The 20,609-nt window shown below is 44.3% G+C and overlaps 1 protein-coding gene across 6 annotated transcripts in view; it reads left to right on the forward strand.

The window, feature by feature from the left end:
• The window catches only part of LOC118370518 (histone-lysine N-methyltransferase 2C-like), a 151,471-nt gene that overhangs the window by 24,325 nt on the left and 106,537 nt on the right, over positions 1-20,609 (forward strand). For all 6 annotated transcript variants that reach the window (XM_035755564.2, XM_035755578.2, XM_035755569.2 and 3 more), the window contains exons 5-6: positions 15,108-16,289; positions 16,947-17,923. In XM_035755564.2, the coding sequence (XP_035611457.2) occupies positions 15,108-16,289; positions 16,947-17,923 (2,159 nt within the window). The remainder of the gene's footprint in view (positions 1-15,107; positions 16,290-16,946; positions 17,924-20,609) is intronic.

A 20,609-nucleotide genomic window follows, 5' to 3' on the forward strand; every position in this document is an offset into this window, starting at 1 on the left:
GTTGACTGGAAAATAGTTGTGGTCTTTTTGACTGTTGACTATGTGCTGTTGTAATGTTGACTGTGTAATAGGGTCATTGTCTACCTGACTATGTGGAATAGTGCTGTAGTCTTGTTGACGATTTGGCTCAAACAAACTGGCCTGATCACATTTTCTGGACAATAACTAATTGGGTTTGGGGTTTTGTGAAGTGTTTTTGGAGGATGCAGTTAAATTCTGCCGATACTCAAATGGAAGGTCCACACATTGTCTGAATCCCTTCCATCCACTCCATCTCTCTGAGCCAGGCAGCGAGTGGTGGGAGAGAAATGCATCAATTACTGGCTTCCTGTATTCACAGAACCAGCTGGTGACCTATCATGGGCTGGCCCCACCAGCTAAAAGCCAATCTGATTTCCCTCGAAGGCGTTATTACCGGGCCTAATGAAAATGGACCCTGTTCCCAACCCGCTTGGCACCCAGATGAATTGCAGCGTGGATTTGTTGTGATTTCCCCCTTTCTCCTCCTCTCCTCTCCCTGTAGCCACCCCATCACCCTTCTCCAATGCCGTGTGTGTGTGTGTGTGTGTGTGTGTGTGTGTGTGTGTGTGTGTGTGTGTGTGTGTGTGTGTGTGTGTGTGTGTGTGTGTGTGTGTGTGTGTGTGTGTGTGTGTGTGTGAGGAGGACATGAGGGATTGTGTGTGTGCAAAAGGAGGACATGAGGGATTGTGTGTGTGCAAGCGGGATGCACATGCATGTATGCAAACGCATCAGTGTGTGTGCGCACATACAGTGGGGCAAAAAAGTATTTAGTCAGCCACCAATTGTGCAAGTTTCTCCAGAAAATCACATTGTATTATTTTTTATGAATTTATTTGCAAATTATGGTGGAAAATAAGTATTTTGGTGAATATAAGAGTAAAATGATTAAATTTGCGTACTCACTACATATAGCTCTTCCTTTGATCTCAAAACAAGCACATCTGTTCATGCTGTTAACACAGTCCAGTTCAATTGAGTGGCACAAATCCATATTTGCATATAGGTCTATTTGCATATAGACCTACTGCAGTTCTGATTGGTTATTGCACACCGGTCTGTGTCTCACGACTGTCTGCCTTACCTATTTCTCTGTCTTGTTCGTTCCCTCCCTCCCATTCCCCCTCCCCTGCCCTCTATTTCTGTGCTGCTCATAGGAGAAGAGGTGGAAGGTCTCTCCTTGGGCACATATAGGCTGAATGCCTGGGACTGGGTGATGACGGGGATGTGTTCTAGAGAGGCGGAGACAAGAGATGGGGGGGTCGCTCAGTCAGATGAGTTTTGACTAAGCCCCCCTTTCACACTTTATATCCTGTTGGCTCTATTATTTCACTACCGGTCCTATCTCACTTTCTCTCCCTCCCTCTCTCCGGTCTTCTCTCTTGCTTTCTACATCTACCCTGTCTCTCGATCTAGCCAGTGCAGCTGAGGCTATGGTGTGTGTTTCAGTGTGATTGGAACTTCAGCACCTTTTTTTTATTTTTCTCTCTACCACTCCAGACAATGGGAGCTCTTGCCTCAATGTCAAGGGTGTGATTCAAGCAAGGGTCTTGTGTCCCAAAAAGCACCCTATTCCCTATGTAGTGCATTATTATTATTTAGGAAAAAGGGTGCCGTTTGGGACACCGCCTGCTTTTCACAGAGCCAAGTAGTGACCGCCCCCTTTGTATTACATTAACTACATCATTCTAGTGGTAGTCTCATCTAGAGGTCGACCGATTATGATTTTTCAACACCGATACCGATTATTGGAGGACCAAAAAAGCCGATACTGATTAATCGGCCAATTTTTTTATATTTTTTATTTTATTTGTAATAATGACAATTACAACAATACTGAATGTAGAATTATTTTAACTTAATATAATACATCAATAAAATCAATTTAGCCTCAAATAAATAATGAAACATGTTCAATTTGGTTTAAATAATGTAAAAACAAAGTGTTGGAGAAGAAAGTAAAAGTGCAATATTTGTCATGTAAGAAAACTAACGTTTAAGTTCCTTGCTCAGAACATGAGAACATATGAAAGCTGGTGGTTCCTTTTAACATGAGTCTTCAATATTCATAGATAAGAAGTTTTAGGTTGTAGGAATTATAGGACTTATTTCTCTCTATACCATTTGTATTTCATTAGCCTTTGACTATTGGATGTTCTTATAGGCACTTAGTATTGCCAGTGTAACAGTATAGCTTTCGTCCCTCCTTTGGCTCGAACAAGGAACACAACGACAACAGCCACCCTCGAAGCAGCGTTACCCATGCAGAGCAAGGGAAACAACCACTCCAAGGCTCAGAGCGAGTGACGTTTGAAATGCTATTAGCGCACGCCAACTAGCTAGCCATTTCACTTCGGTTACACCAGCCTCATCTCGGGAGTTGATATGCTTGAAGTCAAAACAGTGCAATGCTTGACACACAACGAAGAGCTGCTGGCAAAACGCACAAAAGTGCTGTTTGAATGAATGTTTATGCGCCTGCTTCTGCCTACCACCGCTCAGTCAGATACTTAGATACTTGTATGTTCAGTCAGATTATACGCAACGCAGGACACGCTAGATAATATCTAGTAATATCATCAACCATGTGTAGTTAACTTGTGATTATGATTGATTGTTTTTCATAAGATAAGTTTAATGCTAGCTAGCAACTTACCTTGGCTTACTGTATTCACGTAACAGGCAGTCTCCTTGTGGAGTACAACAAGAGGCAGGTCATTATTGCATTGGACTAGTTAACTGTAAGGTTGCAAGATTGTTTCACCCAAACTGACAAGGTGAAAATCTGTCGTTCTGCACCTGAACGAGGCAGTTAACCCACCGTTCCTAGGCCATCATTGAAAAGAAGAATGTGTTCTTAACTGACTTGCCTAGTTAAATAAAGGTATAAAAAAAACAGCAAAATCGGCGTCAAAAAATACAGATTTCCGATTGTTATGAAAACAACTTGAAATCGGCCCTAATTAATCGGCCGTTCTGATTAATCTGTCGACCTCTAGTCCCCATCTGCAGCTACCAGAAATACAATGCAGCACTATTGACTTGTATGAGAGGTCGAGTATTTAAAGTTACATTCCTACAAACTCTTACCAAAGGTGAAACTTGATTGTAAAATAAAGGACACAACGTGTCACTGTCAACCGTATGATCGAAGCAGCAATGAGACACGGCTAGTATAGATAGATGGTCGATAGATACCTTAGTGTATATAGTAGTATTCAAATTGGTGGATTTTTTTTTTCAGCCACACCCTTTGCTGACAGGTGTAAAAAAAAAGAAGAAAATGTCACCTTTATTTTTATTATTTAATAAAATGTTTACCCCCTTTTCTCCCCAATTTCGTGGAATCCAATTGTTAGTAGTTACTGCCCTAGACCACTGTGTCACCTTTATTTAACCAGTTAGGCTAGTTGAGAACAAGTTCTCATTTGCAAGTGCGACCTGGCCAAGATAAAGCAAAGCAATTCGACACATACAACAACACAGAGTTACACATGGAATAAACAAAACGGTCAATAATACAGTAGAATATTTTTTAAAAAAAGTATATATACAGTGAGTGCAAATGAGTTAAGATAAGGGAGTTAAGGCAATAAATAGGCTGTGGTGGCGAAGTAATTACAATATATCAATTAAACACTGGAATGGTACATGTGCAGAAGATGAATGTGCAAGTAGAGATACTGGGGTGCAAAGGAGCAAGATAAATAAATAAATACAGTATCGGGATGAGGAAGGTAGATAGATGGGCTATGCACAGGTGCAGTGATCTGTGAGCTGCTCTGACAGCTGGTGCTTAAAGCTAGTGAGGGAGAGATGAGTCTCCAGCTTCAGAGATTTTTGGAGTTCTTTCCAGTCATTGGCAGCAGAGAACTAGAAGGAAAGATGACCAAAGGAGGAATTGGCTTTGGGGTGACCAGTGAGATATACCTGCTGTAGCGCTGGCTACAAGTGGGTGCTGCTATGGTGACCAGTGAGCTGAGATAAGGTGCTGCGTTACCTAGCCGAGACTTGTAGATAACCTGTAGCCAGTGGGTTTGGCGACGAGAATAAAGCGAGGGCCAACCAACTAGCGTACAGGTCGCAATGGTGGGTAGTGTATGGGGCTTTGGTGACAAAACAGATGGCACTGTGATAGACTGCATCCAGTTTGTTGAGTAGAGTGTTGGAGGCTATTTTATAGATGTCATCTCCGAAGTATCGGTAGGATGGTCAGTTTTACGAGGGTATGTTTGGCAGCATGAGTGAAGTATGCTTTGTTGCGATATAGGAAGCCAATTCTAGATTTAATTTTGGATTTGAGATGCTTAATGTGTGTCTGGAAGGAGAGTTTACGGTCTAACCTAGGTATTTGTAGTTGTCCACGTATTCTAAGTCAGAGCCATCCAGAGTAGAGGTCGACCGATTAATCGGATTGGCCGATTAATTTGGGACGATTTCAAGTTTTCATAACAATCGGAAATCGGTAAATCTGACCTCTAGTCCAGAGTAGTGATGCTGGGTGGGCGAGCGAGCAGGTGCGGGCAGTGATCGGTTGAATAGCATGCATTTAGTTTTACTTGCGTCTAAGAGCAGTTGGAGACCACGGAAGGAGAGTTGTAGTATGGCATTGAAGCTCGTCTGGAGTTTAGTTAACACAGTGAGGGGCCATAAGTATACAGAATGGTGTCGTCTGCGTAGAGGTGTACCAAGAGAGTCACCAGCAGCAAGAGCAACATCATTGATGTATACAGAGAAGAGTAGGCCCGAGGATGGAACCCTGTGGCACCCCCATAGAGACTGCCAGAGGTCCGGACAAACGGCCCCCCGATTTGACACACTGAACTCTATCAGAGAAGTAGTTGTTAAACCAGGCGAGGCAATCATTTGAGAAACCAAGGCTGTCGAGTCTGCCAATAAGAATGTGGTGATTGACAGAGTCGAAAGCCTTGGCCAGGTCGATGAATACAGCTGCACAGTATTGTCTCTTATTGATGGTGGTGATGATGTCGTTTAGGACCTTGAGCGTGGCTGAGGTACACCCATGACCAGCTCTGAAACCAGATTGCATAGCGGAGAAGTTACGGTAGGATTCGAAATGACCGGTAATCTGTTTGTTAACTTGGTAATCTGTTTGTTAAGATGCACACTCGCATTAACATCTGCTAACCATGTATATGTGACAAATAAAATTTGATTTGAAGACCTAAGAAAGACGGGGTAGGATAGATATAGGTCTGTAGCAGTTTGGGTCTATAGTGTCACCCACTTTGAAGAGGGAATGACCGTGGCAACTTTCCAATCTTTGGGAATCTCAGACGATACGATAGAGAGGTTGAACAGGCTAGTAATAGGGGTTGCAACAATTTCAGATTGTCTAGCCCAGCTGATTTGTAGGGGTCCAGATTTTATATAAAGTATAAAATCGAGGACACAGCCATGCAATCTCCATAGACCAACATTGGCAGTAGAATGGCCTCACTGAAGAGCTGAGTGACTTTCAACGTGGCACCGTCATAGGATGCCACCTTTCCAACAAGACAATTTGTCAAATGTCTGCCCAGCTAATGCTGCCCCGGTCAACTGCTGTTATTGTGAAGTGGAAGCTTGTAGGATTAACAACGGCTCTGCCGTGAAGTTGTAGGCCACAAGCTCACAGAATGGGAGTGCTGAAGCGTGTAGCGCGTAAAAATCCTCTGTCCTCGTTTGCAACACGCACTACTGAGTTCCAAACTGCCTCTGAAAGCAACGTCAGCACAAGACCTGTAGCATTCGTTGGGAGCTTCATGAAATGGGTTGCCATGACCGAGCAGCCGCACACAAGCCTAAGTTCACCATGCGCAATTGGACTCTGGAGCAGTGGAAACATGTTCTCTGGAGTGATGAATCATGCTTCACCATCTGTCAGTCTGATGGACTGATGAATGTGGGTTTGGTGAATGCAATGAGAATGATACCTGCCTGAATGCATAGTGCCAACTGGAAAGTTTGGTGGAGGAGTATTGGTCTGGGGCTGTTTTTCATGGTTAGGGCTAGGCCCCTTAGTTCAAGTGAAGGGAAATCTTAATGCTACAGCATACAATTACAGTCTAGATGATTCTGTGCTTCCAACTTTGTGGCAACAGTTTGGGGAATGCCCTTTCCTGTTTCAGCATGACAGTGCCCTCGTGCACAAAGCGAGGTCCATACAGATACAGTTTGTCGAGATCAGTTTGGAAGAACCTGACTGGCCTGCACAGAGCTCTGACCTCAACCCTATCGAACACATTTGGTATGAGTTGAAATGCCGACTGCGAGCCAGGCCGAATCGCCCAACATCATTGCCCGGCCTCATCTTGTGGCTGAATGGAATCAAGTCTCCTCAGCAATGTTCCAACATCTAGTGGAAAGCCTTCCAAGATGGGTTGGAGGCTGTTATAGCAGCAAAGAGGGGACCAACCCCATATTAATGCCCATTTTATTTTTTTAGAAGATGTTTGACGTGCAGGTGTCCACATACTTTTGGCAGTGAAGTGTAGATTTGTATTCTATAATTAAGCAACATATAGCAATATAAGCAATATATAGCCAATATACCATGGCTAAGGGCTGTTCTTATGTATGATGCAATGCGGAGTGCCTGGTTACAGCCCTGAGCCGTGGTATATTGGCCATATACCACAAACCTCCATAGTGTGTTATTGCTATCGTAAAAGACCATTCTAAAATGTGCAGTTTTGACACACGACACAATGCCACAGATGTCTCAAGTTTTGAGGGTGTGGGTAATTGACATGCTAACTGCAGGAATGTCCAGCCAGAGTTGTCTCTACCACAAGCTGCCTCCAACGTCATTTTAGAGTATTTGGCAGTATGTCCAACCTGCCTTACAATAACAGACCACATATAACCACGCCAGCCCAGGACCTCCACTTCAGGCGTCTTTATCTGCGGGATCGTCTGAGAGCAGCCACCCAAACAGCAAATGAAACTGAGGAGTATTTCTGTCTGTAATAAAGCCCTTTTGTGTGAGTAAACAAATTTGGATTGGCTGGGCCTGGCTCCCAAGCCCACCCATGGCTGCGCCCCTGCAAAGTCATGTGATATCCATAGATCCTAATGAATTTATTTAAATTGACTGATTTCCTTATTTGAACTGTAACTCGGTAAAATGTTTGATATGGTTGCATTTTATATTTTTGTTCAGTATAAAATAATATATGCCATTTGGCAGATGCTTTTAAACAAGGCAACTTACAATCATACATGTATAGATTTCCATATGGGCAGTCCCACATTGAACCAACATTCTTCACTTTTTCTCTGAAAACACAGCCTGACAGCATAATCAGATAAATGAGAATGGAAGTGTGAAGGGAATCCAGTCTTGTGCCTGTCTGTGCTCTCTGATGGTGCTGAGATTTACGGCTCTCTTGGGGGGGCCGGCGCCATCTCAGGAGACAGTGGCGGTTCTGCCACAAGTTAAAAATAACTCCCCGGGCTCAGCCAATGGGATGCTCTGTCCTCGTTGCCCTCTTCTTCCGTCTGTGTTAGCCGAGCGTAGATGGTGGTAGCAGCAAAGAGACGGAGATGGAGAGATGCTGGTGTATTTACCACTAGTGGATAAAAAAAATAGGTACTTTCTCCATCTCTCCCGCCTCTGTCTGTCCTCTTGCTTTTTCTCTCTCTCTCTCTCTCTCACTCACTCACTCACTCACTCACTCACTCACTCACTCACTCACTCACTCACTCACTCACTCACTCACTCACTCACTCACTCACTCACTCACTCACTCACTCACACACATCTTTCTGCCTCTACAATAGTGGTTCCCAACCTTTTTTGGTTTCTCTACCACCTGAATTTTGAATTTTGAACTGAATTTTGCTCTGCCTGGAGTGCCCTTGAAGTTCCCTGTCGTGCATTTTACCAGTAAACCTATGAACTCCTTTTTTACAAGGAGCATGTGTGCGCCTAAGTTGAAAAATGTTGGCTCACACAAAGACATTTAGGGGCACAATGAAAAATATTTGAGATGGTAAAGATGGAATCCTTAATTTTCCTGTTAGATACGTTTGCTCGTAAATAAAAAAATTGAGGTGTCACAGCAAAATTTTCAGGCATGTTTATGCAATGTCAATTTTTTTGGGTCACTGAGCAAAATATCAGGTCTGCTGAGAGCAAACTTGAACATTGTGAAAATTCTGTGCAACTTCCGTTTACTGTGAGCACTGAGGCTGTACCCACTAAGTTAGTTTTAACAGCGGTCAAGTCGGCTACTTGTGGCTATTTGATCATAATGTAGGCCTACCAGAGTGGTCTACCATCAAAAACTATGGAGAAAATGCATCCTATAACTTTTTAACATGGAAATAGTCCAACATTCCATGAGGCGTTTGCAAAAAAAACCATGCAGGGCTTGACATTAGGGATGTGGCGGTCATTACATTTTGTCAGCCGGTGATTCAAGCAAATAACTGCTGGTCTCATGGTAATTGACCGTTAATGAACATAAACACATCTCCTGGCTTCCACGCATAGCCTACAAGCCACTGTTACTATCCCCCACAGTACAAAAGTTGACCTATTCTGTGTGAGAAATAAATATTCCAATCATAGTCTGGGACAGTTGTGGGATGTGATAGATCCCAATGTAATATAACCACTAGCATCAAAAATCCTGTTTTAAGCAATGAGCCTTACGCAACAGATGAGAGCGTTTAGCTTAAAATGTTGATAAACTATTAGGCTATTTCTTAACATAAAAAGCACAGCAATGCAGACACGGCAGTAGGCCATATTCACGAATGTTCCTTTAGCAGGAAAACACTGTTCTTAAACGTAAACACAAATGTGATTGTGCATGTAATGCTTTTATTATGAAGGTGCATTTTTATGGTGAAAAATGATCTTCCCCAAACTTAACTCACGCACTGAGTGTATGCCAGTTAGGCTCTGCACCTGTTGTAAAGCGGATTAATGTGGTTCATTTTAAGAAGTTATTTGTCGACTTTAGTTGTGATACAAACCATTCACAAGTGATAGGCTAATATTGTCACCATCACACTATATACTTGATATAATCTTGTCTTAAAACTTCTTGCGACTAGCAATCCCGTATCCGGGAGCGTAATCATAGCCTCAAGCGCATTACCATAACGCAACTGTTCCTATTTATGAAAATCGCAAATGAAATGAAATAGATATATTCAAACACAAGCTTAGCCTTTTGTTAACAACACTGTCATCTCAGATTTTCAAAATATGCGTTACAGCCAACGCTAGACAAGCATTTGTGTAAGTTCATCATGGCATAATGCTATGCTAGGCTCTGCTGGCAGCAGGCAACATTTTCACGAAAATAAGAAAAGCAACCAAATTAAATAATTTGCCTTTTGAAGAACTTAAGATGCTTTCACTCAGGAGACTCCCAGTTAGATAGAAAATATTCATTTTTTCCAAAAATAATATTTTTGTAGGCGAAAAAGGTCCCGTTTGTTCATCAGTTTTGGCTGAGAAATCGACCGAAAAATACTTAAACTATAACGCCAAACCTTTTTTCACAATTTGCTCCATAATATCGACAGAAACACGGCAAAACGTTGTTTAGGATCCATCCTCAAGGTGTTTTTAACATATATATTCAATAATATATCCGTCGAGGCAATTGTTTTCTCATAAGAAGTGATTGGAAAAATGGCTACCTCAGTATTTTACGTGAGATTTTCTCCGGGAGACACCATGTGACCACTCGCCAAATATGGTCCCTTACAGCTATTCTCCAATGGAAATGCCTAAAAAGACGTCACAATACTGTAGACACCTTGGGGAATGCGTGGAAAACGTAAGCTCATTCGTAGCTCATTCACAGCCATATAAGGAGTCATTGGCATGAGGCGGTTTCAAAAAATGCGGCACTTCCTGATTGGATTTTTATCTGGGTTTCGCCTGTAACATCAGTTCTATGGCACTCACAGACAGTTTTGGAAACGTCAGAGTGTCTTCTTTCCAAAGCTGTCAATTATATGCATAGTCGAGCATCTTTTCGTGACAAAATATCTTGTTTAAGATATTTCATCCCAAAATTAAAATAGCGCCCCCTATATTCAACTGGTTAACATATACTAAATAATATATGTGTGAAATGTGTTTTACTTTAGAATGGACCCTTCATGCCCCTGTATCGAAACGGGCAGCAGGAAAAAAATTGGCATTGAAAACAGGCGGGAGTCAGAGACCACTATGATGACACATCAAATGTGTTTGATGGATCGCTGGAAAAGATTAGGAATAGGCTTTTGTAGACTACAGTCCAAGCTATGTCTTCCAGTGGTGCGACTGCTGTCGGCATCCGAAGTCTGGTTCATCCTTGGGAGCAATTTCCAAACGCCTGAAGATACCACATTCAACTGTACAAACAATAGCACACAAGTACAAACACCATGGGACCACACAGCCATCATACTGTTCGGGAAGGAGACGTGTTCTGTCTCCTAGAGATGAATGTACTTTGGCGCGAAAAGTGTAAGTCAATCCCAGAACAACGGCAAAGGACCTTGTGAAGATGCTGGAGGAAACCGGTAAAAAAGTATCTATATCCACAGTAAAACGAGTCCTATAATGACAACCTGAAAGGCCGCTCAGCAAGGAAGAAGCCACTCTAAAACCGCCATAAAAAAGTCAGACTATGGTTTGCAACTGCACCTGGGGATAAAGATCATACTTTTTGGAGAAATATCCTCTGGTCTGATGAAACAAAAATAGAACTGTTTGGCCATAATGACCATTGTTATGTTTGGAGGAAAAAGGGGGAGGCTTGCAAGCTGAAGAACACCATCCCAACCGTGAAACACGGGGGTGGCAGCATCATGTTGTGGGGGTGCTTTGATGCAGAAGGGATTGGTGCACAAAATAAATGGCGTCATGAGGAAAGAAAATGATGTGGATATATTGAAGCAACATCTCAAGACATCAGTCGGGAAGTTAAAGCTTGGTCGCAAATTGGATCTTCCAAATGGACAATGACCCGAAGCATACTTCCAAAGTTATGGGAAAATGGCTTAAGGACAACAAAGTCAAGGTATTGGAGTGGCCATCACAAAGCCCTGACCTCAATCCTACAGAACATTTGTGGACAGAAATGAAAAAGCATGTGTGCGAGCAAGGAGGCCTACAAACCTGACTCAGTTACACCAGCTCTGTCAGGAGGAATGGGCCAAAATTCGCTCAACTTATTGTGTAGCTTGTGGAAGGCTACCCGAAACGTTTGACCCAAGTTAAACAGTGGAAATGCTACCAAAAACTAATTGAGTGTATGTAAACTTCTGACCCACTGGGAATGTGATGAAAGAAATAAAAGCTGAAATATATAATTCTCTCTACTATTATTCTGACATTTCATATTCTTAAAATAAAGTGGTGATCCTAACTGCCCTAAGACAGTGAATTTTTACTAGGATTAAATGTCAGAAATTGTGAACAACTGAGTTTAAATGTATTTGGCTAAGGTGTATGTACACTTCCGACTTCAACTGTACATCCATTTTTTGACTTATACATATATCTATCCATTGATTCTTGGAGCATTTAATGTCTAAATGCCTCGTGAGCTTAGTTCAACTGTCACATTCCACGAGGACACAAAATATAAGCTTGTTTTTCTCCAATGTTTTTTTAAAACATTGTAAATGTAAACAAACATTGTATAGCCTCATAACATAGTTAAAAAAATACTTTTATGTAATGGATTGTCAGTCCTTGCATCCATAGCTCTGTCTATTAATCTGAGCATGGTTACATTTCTCCATGCCCATCCCTGCGTTTTACCAAAACAGAGGCGGGGTGCCCGTTTTGTTGTAGTTTCATCTGTAGATTTGCCTTTTAAACAGCTTAATATTTTCAAGATATCAATGTGTCACCAACAAAAAGGTTAACAATAGGCCTATAGTGAATGCAGCATATGTTATTAATTTTCACATGTAAATAGCACTTTTCAGTTGTGCTGAAAGCGTGCCATTCCATGAGCGCAGCATTTATTTTTCAACTCAAATCAATGAGCCCAATCAGTCCTCATGACGACAAAACCATTAATAACAGAGTAAGGCTGGCTAATCAGTCCTTAGTTTTGGGGTTATGCTCAGGTAAAACAATTTGGCTAATCTATACATTCATATTTCCTTTCATAAATCCTATTCCTATTATTGAAGGTGAAGTTCATTGGAATGACTGGTATTCTGATGGACATTGGTTGTTAATGTAAATAGATAATATTTAATCGTATTATATGTAGAAGAAGCCTACATAACCAACCCATAAAGCCTACATAACCAACCCATTTACATCCATGAATGGATGTAATGTAAACTTTAGCTATGTAAACTTTAACATTGATTTATCCTGCAATAGATGTTCAATTGGTAACATACATTTTTGTCTTCTTCTAATGCCTCTTAAGGGGAAAGTAATCTAAAAGTAACGGAATGTAATCTGATTACATTACTGAGTTTGGTTAATCCCAAAGTTACTTTACTGATTACAATTTTGGACAGGTAACTGTAACGGATTACATTTAGAAAGTAACCTACCCAACTCTGTCATCTATGCACTTAAATAGCGAATGGAGGACGCTTTCCCCAGGGTTCATTTTCATTCCAGCCAGGTAGGCTGTATGCCTGTTTTGAAGATCAGCGATCTGTTTAAATTGAAAAATAAATATAGTAGGCCTAGCCTATAGAAATCCGCTGTATCCTCTTTTTTAATAGAGGCCATCACTCCGTTTTCTCACGCAATTGCATAGCCTATGGAAATAATGCGCAACATGAGCTCTTTGGCTCTCATGAAGTGTTTAATTAGATTTTTGATTTACATTTGCATTGATGTCAAGAGTGGTTAGAGGAACAATCGACTGCCGAGTACCAGGCAGTTAGCAAGTTTGCTAGGCTGCTAATGACCATCAGCAGCATCAGAGCTCGGAGAAGCCTAATTACAGTGACTAAACGGACACATGGAATTTGACTGCCTTCATGACTCGAGACCGCCGTTGTGGCGGTAATACGGTCACCGTAACAGCCTTACTTGTCATGAACCTGTTTATCCAATTGTCCTTCAGACAAGGATGTGACTGAAAATGTGGCATTTGATGCAAGAAACCACTTTACAAAATACAATGCATCATTATTCCCATACCATTATTACAGAGAATAACACATCATGCTACCCTAGGCCTATTGGCTACTTAGCTTATTCAAGCCTGTCTTAAAATACAAGACTGCCCCTTTAAGACAAAAAAAAGCTCTTTGCCTGACTCACAAGAGCACTCCCCCTTTGCTGACAATAAATTATCTTTAACTTGGCTAATAACTCACTAAATAGCAAAGGATATGAACAAATGTGCACACATGGCTACATGTAGCTCTCGCTTTGTTCTCAAACAAGCTCATTTATTCGCACCACTAATGCTGTAAACACAGTCCAGTTCAAAGTCAATGGCACAGATCCATATATGGCAATGGTCTATTTGCATATAGGCCCACTGTAGCTCTTGTTGGTTATGGTGCACCAGTCTTTGTACGGGCCTGAGTCGTGCCTGTCCATGCAATGGAATCCAACTTAGATGCGTTCTGCCTACAACAAAATCTCTTGCATAGTTAGTTTGGCATACTAACTATGCAAGTCTTGTATGGTTTGATTTGTTTCGGTATGTTCCATTGAACATGGCTAATGCATTGGTTCGATCACAAATCCCACAGTTAAGGGAATCGTTGATAGTGTTAACTAAGGGAGAAAACTAGAAAGTTGAGTGAAGTTTAATCTATGGCTTCTCAGCGCGGGTTGATATTTCCTCTGCGCAGCACTCCCAGGGAGCTGCGCGCCTGCATGCAGCTTAGAGGGAATGTTGCTGTAGAACCGTGCCTATCTAAACCTCCCATTGAGGTGTGGTAGTGCTAGAGTACCAGGTGGGTTCTCTGAGGCCTCAGGTACAGATGATGTAACTTTGAATTCCATGACTCTCCTCCTGTGTTCTGTCCCCCCCATCCATTTCACTGTAAACCCTATTTAGTTTGCTTTCAAAGAAATCTTGAGCTCTGTTTTGACATGGGAGTTTATCTGCACCGTTCTGTTGTGGGGGTGCCATGCAAAGCCGCACTGCAAAGCCTAAGACTTTCATTGCAGGCCAAACACAGTGGAATTGTTCAAACTCCTCTCCTCTCTCTCTTACCCGATTCGCTGGGATTTTTATTTTCTGCCTGAAAACATCGCCTTGGTGTTCTAACAAGAGTGGGTCCTTGTAAATGGGGGTTGTCATGGTGACTCCTCCCTCTTTGGGTTTTACTGCATGTGCTTCTGCTCCTCCAATGCGAGGAGGAGAGCAGAGGAAGAAAGGGGGGAGAGGGGGTGAAGATGGAAGGAGAAGAGACAGAAATGGAGAGTTGAGAGTGAAAGGTCGTTGCAGGGGAAATGAACTAGATTGTTTCGGAAAATGGAAAGAAACTGATGGGCACTTTACCCCAGTAGTCTTTTTTTGCATTGATGTAGACCTAGATAGTAGATGCAGTGAGTCTTAGAGTCTTGAAATGAAGCTTATCATGTTAATGTCTCATTTCACACATCCCTTCCTTATTAAACAATTACCAAGTCTTCCTATAGTGGATGGAGTTCATGTAAATACTAGAATGTAGTCCTGTATCACTGCTATAATCATGATGCAATGTGGAGAAGTATTGCATGACTGCCATCGGGGAGGACTTGGATCAAACTGAAAATTGTCAATTAAATTAGGCAATGTTTATAGAGGGAACACTAAGTATTGAGTTATTGAACCAGCTGGGGTTTGGACTTTGGGATGGGGAGGGCGGGGAGTTGCAGTACCTTGGAGGAAGATGTTCCCTAATTAACTTGAGATTAGAGCCTAATTGGAAGGGCTGTGAATTGTTGAGTTGGGACTCAATTTCCCATTGTCTATTCTCATCTATTCCTTTGTCTCATGGCCAGATTTTCAATAGGACCAAATTTTACTCTCATAACAGATTTTTCTGTTATTTTCAGTGAGATTTGGATGGAAGCCTAGTTTTGTGAGAGAAGCAGAGCTCTCAATCAAATTGTGACTTAGTTGTTATTTCCTGTCTTCCAGATGTCTTTATGGCTGTGGTGGAGGAGGAGGTGTCCCTGGAGGAGGAGGCGCGTCCAAGCCCTCGGCTGGAGGAGGAGGAGGCGCGTCCAAGCCCTCGGCTGGAAGAGGAGGAGGAGGCGCGTCCAAGCCCTCGGCTGGAAGAGGAGGAGCAGGCACGTCCAAGCCCTCGGCTGGAGGAGGAGGAGGAGGAGGCGCGTCCAAGCCCTCGGCTGGAGGAGGAGGAGGAGGAGGCGCGTCCAAGCCCTCGGCTGGAGGAGGAGGCGCGTCCAAGCCCTCGGCTGGAGGAGGAGGCGCGTCCAAGCCCTCGGCTGGAGGAGGAGGAGGCGCGTCCAAGCCCTCGGCTGGAGGAGGAGGAGGCGCGTCCAAGCCCTCGGCTGGAGGAGGAGGAGGCGCGTCCAAGCCCTCGGCTGGAGGAGGAGGAGGCGCGTCCAAGCCCTCTGCTGGAGGAGGAGGAGGCGCGTCCAAGCCCTCTGCTGGAGGAGGAGGAGGCGCGTCCAAGCCCTCGGCTGGAGGAGGAGGAGGCGCGTCCAGGCCCTCGGCTGGAGGAGGAGGAGGCGCGTCCAGGCCCTCGGCTGGAGGAGGAGGAGGCGCGTCCAGGCCCTCGGCTGGAGGAGGAGGCGGCGCGTCCAGGCCCTCGGCTGGAGGAGGAGGAGGCGCGTCCAGGCCCTCGGCTGGAGGAGGAGGAGGCGCGTCCAGGCCCTCGGCTGGAGGAGGAGGAGGCGCGTCCAGGCCCTCGGCTGGAGGAGGCGCGTCCAGGCCCTCGGCTGGAGGAGGCGCGTCCAGGCCCTCGGCTGGAGGAGGAAGAGGCTCGTCCTGGCCCTCGGCTGGAGGAGGAGGAGGAGGCGCGTCCAGGCTCTCGGCTGGAGGAGGAGGAGGCGCGTCCAGGCTCTCGGCTGGAGGAGGAGGAGGCGCGTCCAGGCCCTCGGCTGGAGGAGGAGGAGGCGCGTCCAGGCCCTCGGCTGGAGGAGGAGGCGCGTCCAGGCCCTCGGCTGGAGGAGGAGGAGGCTCGTCCAGGCCCTCGGCTGGAGGAGGAGGAGGCGCGTCCAGGCCCTCGGCTGGAGGAGGAGGAGGAGGCGCGTCCTGGCCCTCGGCTGGAGGAGGAGGAGGAGGCGCGTCCAGGCAATCGGCTGGAGGAGGAGGCGCGTCCAGGCCCTCTAAAGGAGCCTAAAGTGTCTCCATCAGGTACCATTCGACACTGAGTGTACAAAATATTAGGAACACCTTCGTTCAATCTACAAGGTGTCGAAAGTGTTCCACAGGGATGCCGGCCCGTGTTCACCCCAATGTTTCCCACAGTCAAATTGTCTAGATGTCCTTTGGGTGGTGGACCATTCTTGATACACATGGGAAACTGCTTAGTGTGAAAAACGCAGATTTGCAGTTCTTGACACACTCAAACCGGTGCACCTGGCACCTACAATCATACCCCATTCAAAGGCACCTAAATCTTTTGTCTTGCCCATTCACCCTCTGAATGGCACATATACACAATCCATGTCTCAATTGCCTCAAGGCTTAAAAATAATTATTTTACCTGTCTCCTCCCCTTCATCTACACTGATTGAAGTCGTTTTAACAAGTGACATCAATAACATTTCATAGCTTTCACCAGGATTCACCTGGTCAGTTTGTCATGGAAAGAGCAGGTGTTCCTGATGTTTTGGTGCACTTGTGTATGCTTTAAAATCACAATGTCTAAGTATAACTTCCCTCAACCACTAACTCTCCACTTGCTTTAGGTGTGACTTTGGAAAAAGTTCAGCACAACATCCATTCAATAAAGCATGATAAAAAACAAACAAGGTTATGCTCTTATTTGATTGGCTTTCTCTGTTCCAGGTGTTGAACTGGCGCAGGAGATTCAGGTGACCGTTACCCTGACGGAGGGCCGGGAGTCTCCACAGAGGTCTGGAACTCTAGCGGACGTGTCACCGCTTGCCTCCCAGAGTCCCGCCTCACCCGTGGACGATTTCCAACAGGAACTGGAAATATCAGACTCTTTACAAACGGAAAAAGGTGCGGCGCCCGAGGAGGCTTTGCCCTGCGATGTAGAGGGGGAGGAGACCAAATCGGAGGACTCAAAAACTACTTTAGCCACACCCACCAAAGAAATATCTCATGAGCTTTTGGAGGAGACTACTGAAGAGGCTCCTGTGGAGGAGGAGGAGCCTATGGAAGTAGCACCTGTAGAAACAAAGCTTTTGGAATTGGCTGCAATGGAGACTAATGTTGAGCAGAATGTTATGGAACCCATGCAGGAGGTGCAGGATGCAGTTGCAGAAAAGGAGGTTGAGGAGAAGTTGCAGGGGTTGGAGGATGAGGAGTTGCCTCCAATTGTTTTGGACGAGGGGGAAGTGTTGCTTCCAAATGTATTGCCCATTGCAGAAGACACAATCAGAGAAAATGAGCTTAGTCCCATGGCTGAACTTCCTGAAATGGAGAGCCCCGTAGACATGGATACTACAGAAGAAATGGATATCATGCCCGCCAGCAACCGCAGCCTCTCGGACTTCAGCTCACCGAGTGGAGAGGACAAAGCCCCAAAGGCTTCCCCTGAAATGTCCCCTGAGCTCTCGCTCATGCCAATCCAGCCCCTCTTCCCTACAGAGTCCTTCCCCAGGGAGGCCAGCCCTCCTTGGGTTCAGGTCCAAATCCAGGCCCAGGCTGCTCCACCACAGACACAACCTCATTCTGGATATAATGCTTGTGTGCCTCCCACCACCACAACCTTTTTCCCCCTAACTCCCAAGATTGGCATGGGGAAGCCTGCCATCTCCAAGAGGAAGTTCTCCCCTGGGAGACCAAGGGTGAAGCAGGTAAGGCTTTTCATCTATTTGTTTCTCTCGTTTTTTCCAGGAAGGTTTCTTTCCCAAAACTGGATTGGAAGCTCCACTAGTCTGTAGTTCTTCTAGCAGGTATGTAGCTATTCTAGCTGGTCTGTAGGTGTTCTAGTAAGTCTGTAGCCATTATAACAAACCTTTAGTTCTTCTTGCAGGTCTGTAGTTCTTCTAGCAGGTCTGTAGTTCTTCTAGCAGGTCTGTAGTTCTTCTAGCAGGTCTGTAGTTCTTCTAGCAGGTATGTAGCTATTCTAGCTGGTCTGTAGCTATTTTAGCAGGTAAGTAGCTATTCTAGCAGGACTGTAGCTATTCTAGCAGGTCTGTAAGTGTTCTTGTATGTCTGTAGCCATTATAACAAACCTTTAGTTCTTCTAGCAGGTCTGTAGTTCTTCTAGCAGGTCTGTAGGTATTCTAGCAGGTATGTACAATTGAAGTCAGAAGTTTTGTCTTGTTAACAAACTATAGTTTTGGCAAGTCGGTTAGGATATCTACTTTGTGATTACACAAGTAATTTTTCCAACAATTGTTTATAGATAGATAGATTATTTCACGTATAATTCACTGTGTCACAGTTTCAGTGGGTCAGAAGTTTACATGCACTAAGTTGACTGTGCCTTTAAACAGCTTGGAGAATTCCAGAAAGTGATGTCATGGCTGTATAAGTTTCTAATCATCATTTGAGTCAATTGGAGGTGTACCTGTGGATGTATTTCAAGGCCTACCTTCAAACTCAGTGCCTCTTTGCTTAACAACGTTTACAACGTTCATCTGTACAAACAATAGTATGCAAGTATAAACACCATGGGATCACGGAGCTGTCATACTGCTCAGAAGGAGTTGCGTTCTGTCTCCTAGAGATGAATGTACTTTGGTGCGAACTGTGCAAATCAATCCCAGAACAACAGCAAAGGACCTTGTGAAGATGCTGGAGGAAGCAGGTACAAAGTATCTATAACCACAGTAAAACGAGTCCTATATCGGCATAACCTGAAAGGTAAGGAAGAAGCCAGTGCTCCAAAACCGCCATAAAAAAGCCAGACTACTGTTTGCAACAAAGATCGTACTTTTTTCAATTTTTATTTTTAAAATATTTTATTTTACCCCCTTTTCTCCCCAATTTTGTGGTATCCAATTGTTAGTAATTACTATCTTGTCTTATCTCTACAACTCCCGTACGGGCTCGGGAAAGACGAAGGTCGAAAGCCATGAGTCCTCAGAAACACAACCCAACCAACCCAACTGCTTCTGAACACAGCGCACATCCAACCCGGAAGCCAGCCACACCAATGTGTCGGAGGAAACACTGTGCCCCTGGCGACCTTGGTTAGCGTGCACTGCGCCCTGCCCGCCACAGGAGTCACTGGTGCGCGATGAGACAAGGATATCCTTACCGGCCAAACCCTCCCTAACCCGGACAACGCTAAGCCAATCGTGCGTCGGTCGCGGCCGGCTGCGACAGAGCCTGGGCGCGAACCCAGAGTCTCTGGTGGCACAGCTAGCGCTGCGATGCAGTGCCCTAGTCCACTGCGCCACCCGGGAGGCCAAAGATCGTACTTTTTGGCGAAATGTCCTCTGGTCTGATGAAACAAAAATAGAACTGTTTGGCCATAATGGCCATTGTTATGTTTGTAGCAAAAAGGTGGAGGCTCGCAAGCCGACAAACACTATCCCAACCGTGATGCATGGGGTTTGCAGCATCATGTTGTGGTGGTGCTTTGCTGCAGGAGGGACTGGTGCACTTCACAAAATAGATGGCATCAGGAGGAGGGAAGGACAACAAAGTCAAGGTATTGGATTGGCCATCACAAAGCCCTGACCTCAATGCTATAGATAATTTGTGGGCAGAACTGAAAAAGTGTGTGCGAGCAAGGAGGCCTACAAACCTGACTCAGTTACATCAGCTCTGTCAGGAGGAATGGGCCAAAATTCACCAAACTTATTGTGGGAAGCTTGTGGAAGGCTACCTGAAACGTTTGACCCAAGTTAAACAATTTTAAGGCAATGCTACCAAATACTAATTGAGTGTATGTGAACTTCTGACCAACTGGGAATGTGATGAAAAAAATAAAATAATTATCTCTACTGTTATTCTAACATTTCACATTCTTTGAGTAAAGTGGTGATCCTAACTGACCTAAGACAGGGCATTTTTACAAGGATTAAATGTCAGGAATTGTGGAAAAACTGAGTTTAAATGTATTTGGCTAAGGTGTATGTAAACTTCTGACCTCAACTGTAGTTCTAGTTAGTCTGTAGCCATTATAACAAACCTTTTAGTTCTTCTAGAAGGTATTTCGTTCTTCAAGCAGGTTTGTAGCTTTTCTAGCAGTTCTGTAGTTCTTCTAGAAGGTGTGTAGCTATTCTAGCAGGTGTGTAGCTATTCTAGCAGGTCTGTAGCTATTCTAGCAGGTCTGTAGCTATTCTAGCAGGTCTGTAGCTATTCTAGCGGGTCTGTAGTTCTTCTGGCGGGTCTGTAGTTCTTCTGGCGGGTCTGTAGTTCTAGTAGGTCTGAAGCCATTATAACAAACCTTTAGTTTTTCTAGCAGCTCTGTAGCTATTCTAGCAGGTCTGTAGTTCTTCGGGACTTTCTGTAGCTGTTCAACTAGGTCTGTAGCTCTATCCAAAGACTGCTCTGCTGTGGTGGGAGTTCTGGTCCTCTGGCTGA

Source organism: Oncorhynchus keta, chromosome 4 (assembly GCF_023373465.1).
Source record: "Oncorhynchus keta strain PuntledgeMale-10-30-2019 chromosome 4, Oket_V2, whole genome shotgun sequence".
Lineage (NCBI taxonomy): Eukaryota > Metazoa > Chordata > Actinopteri > Salmoniformes > Salmonidae > Oncorhynchus > Oncorhynchus keta.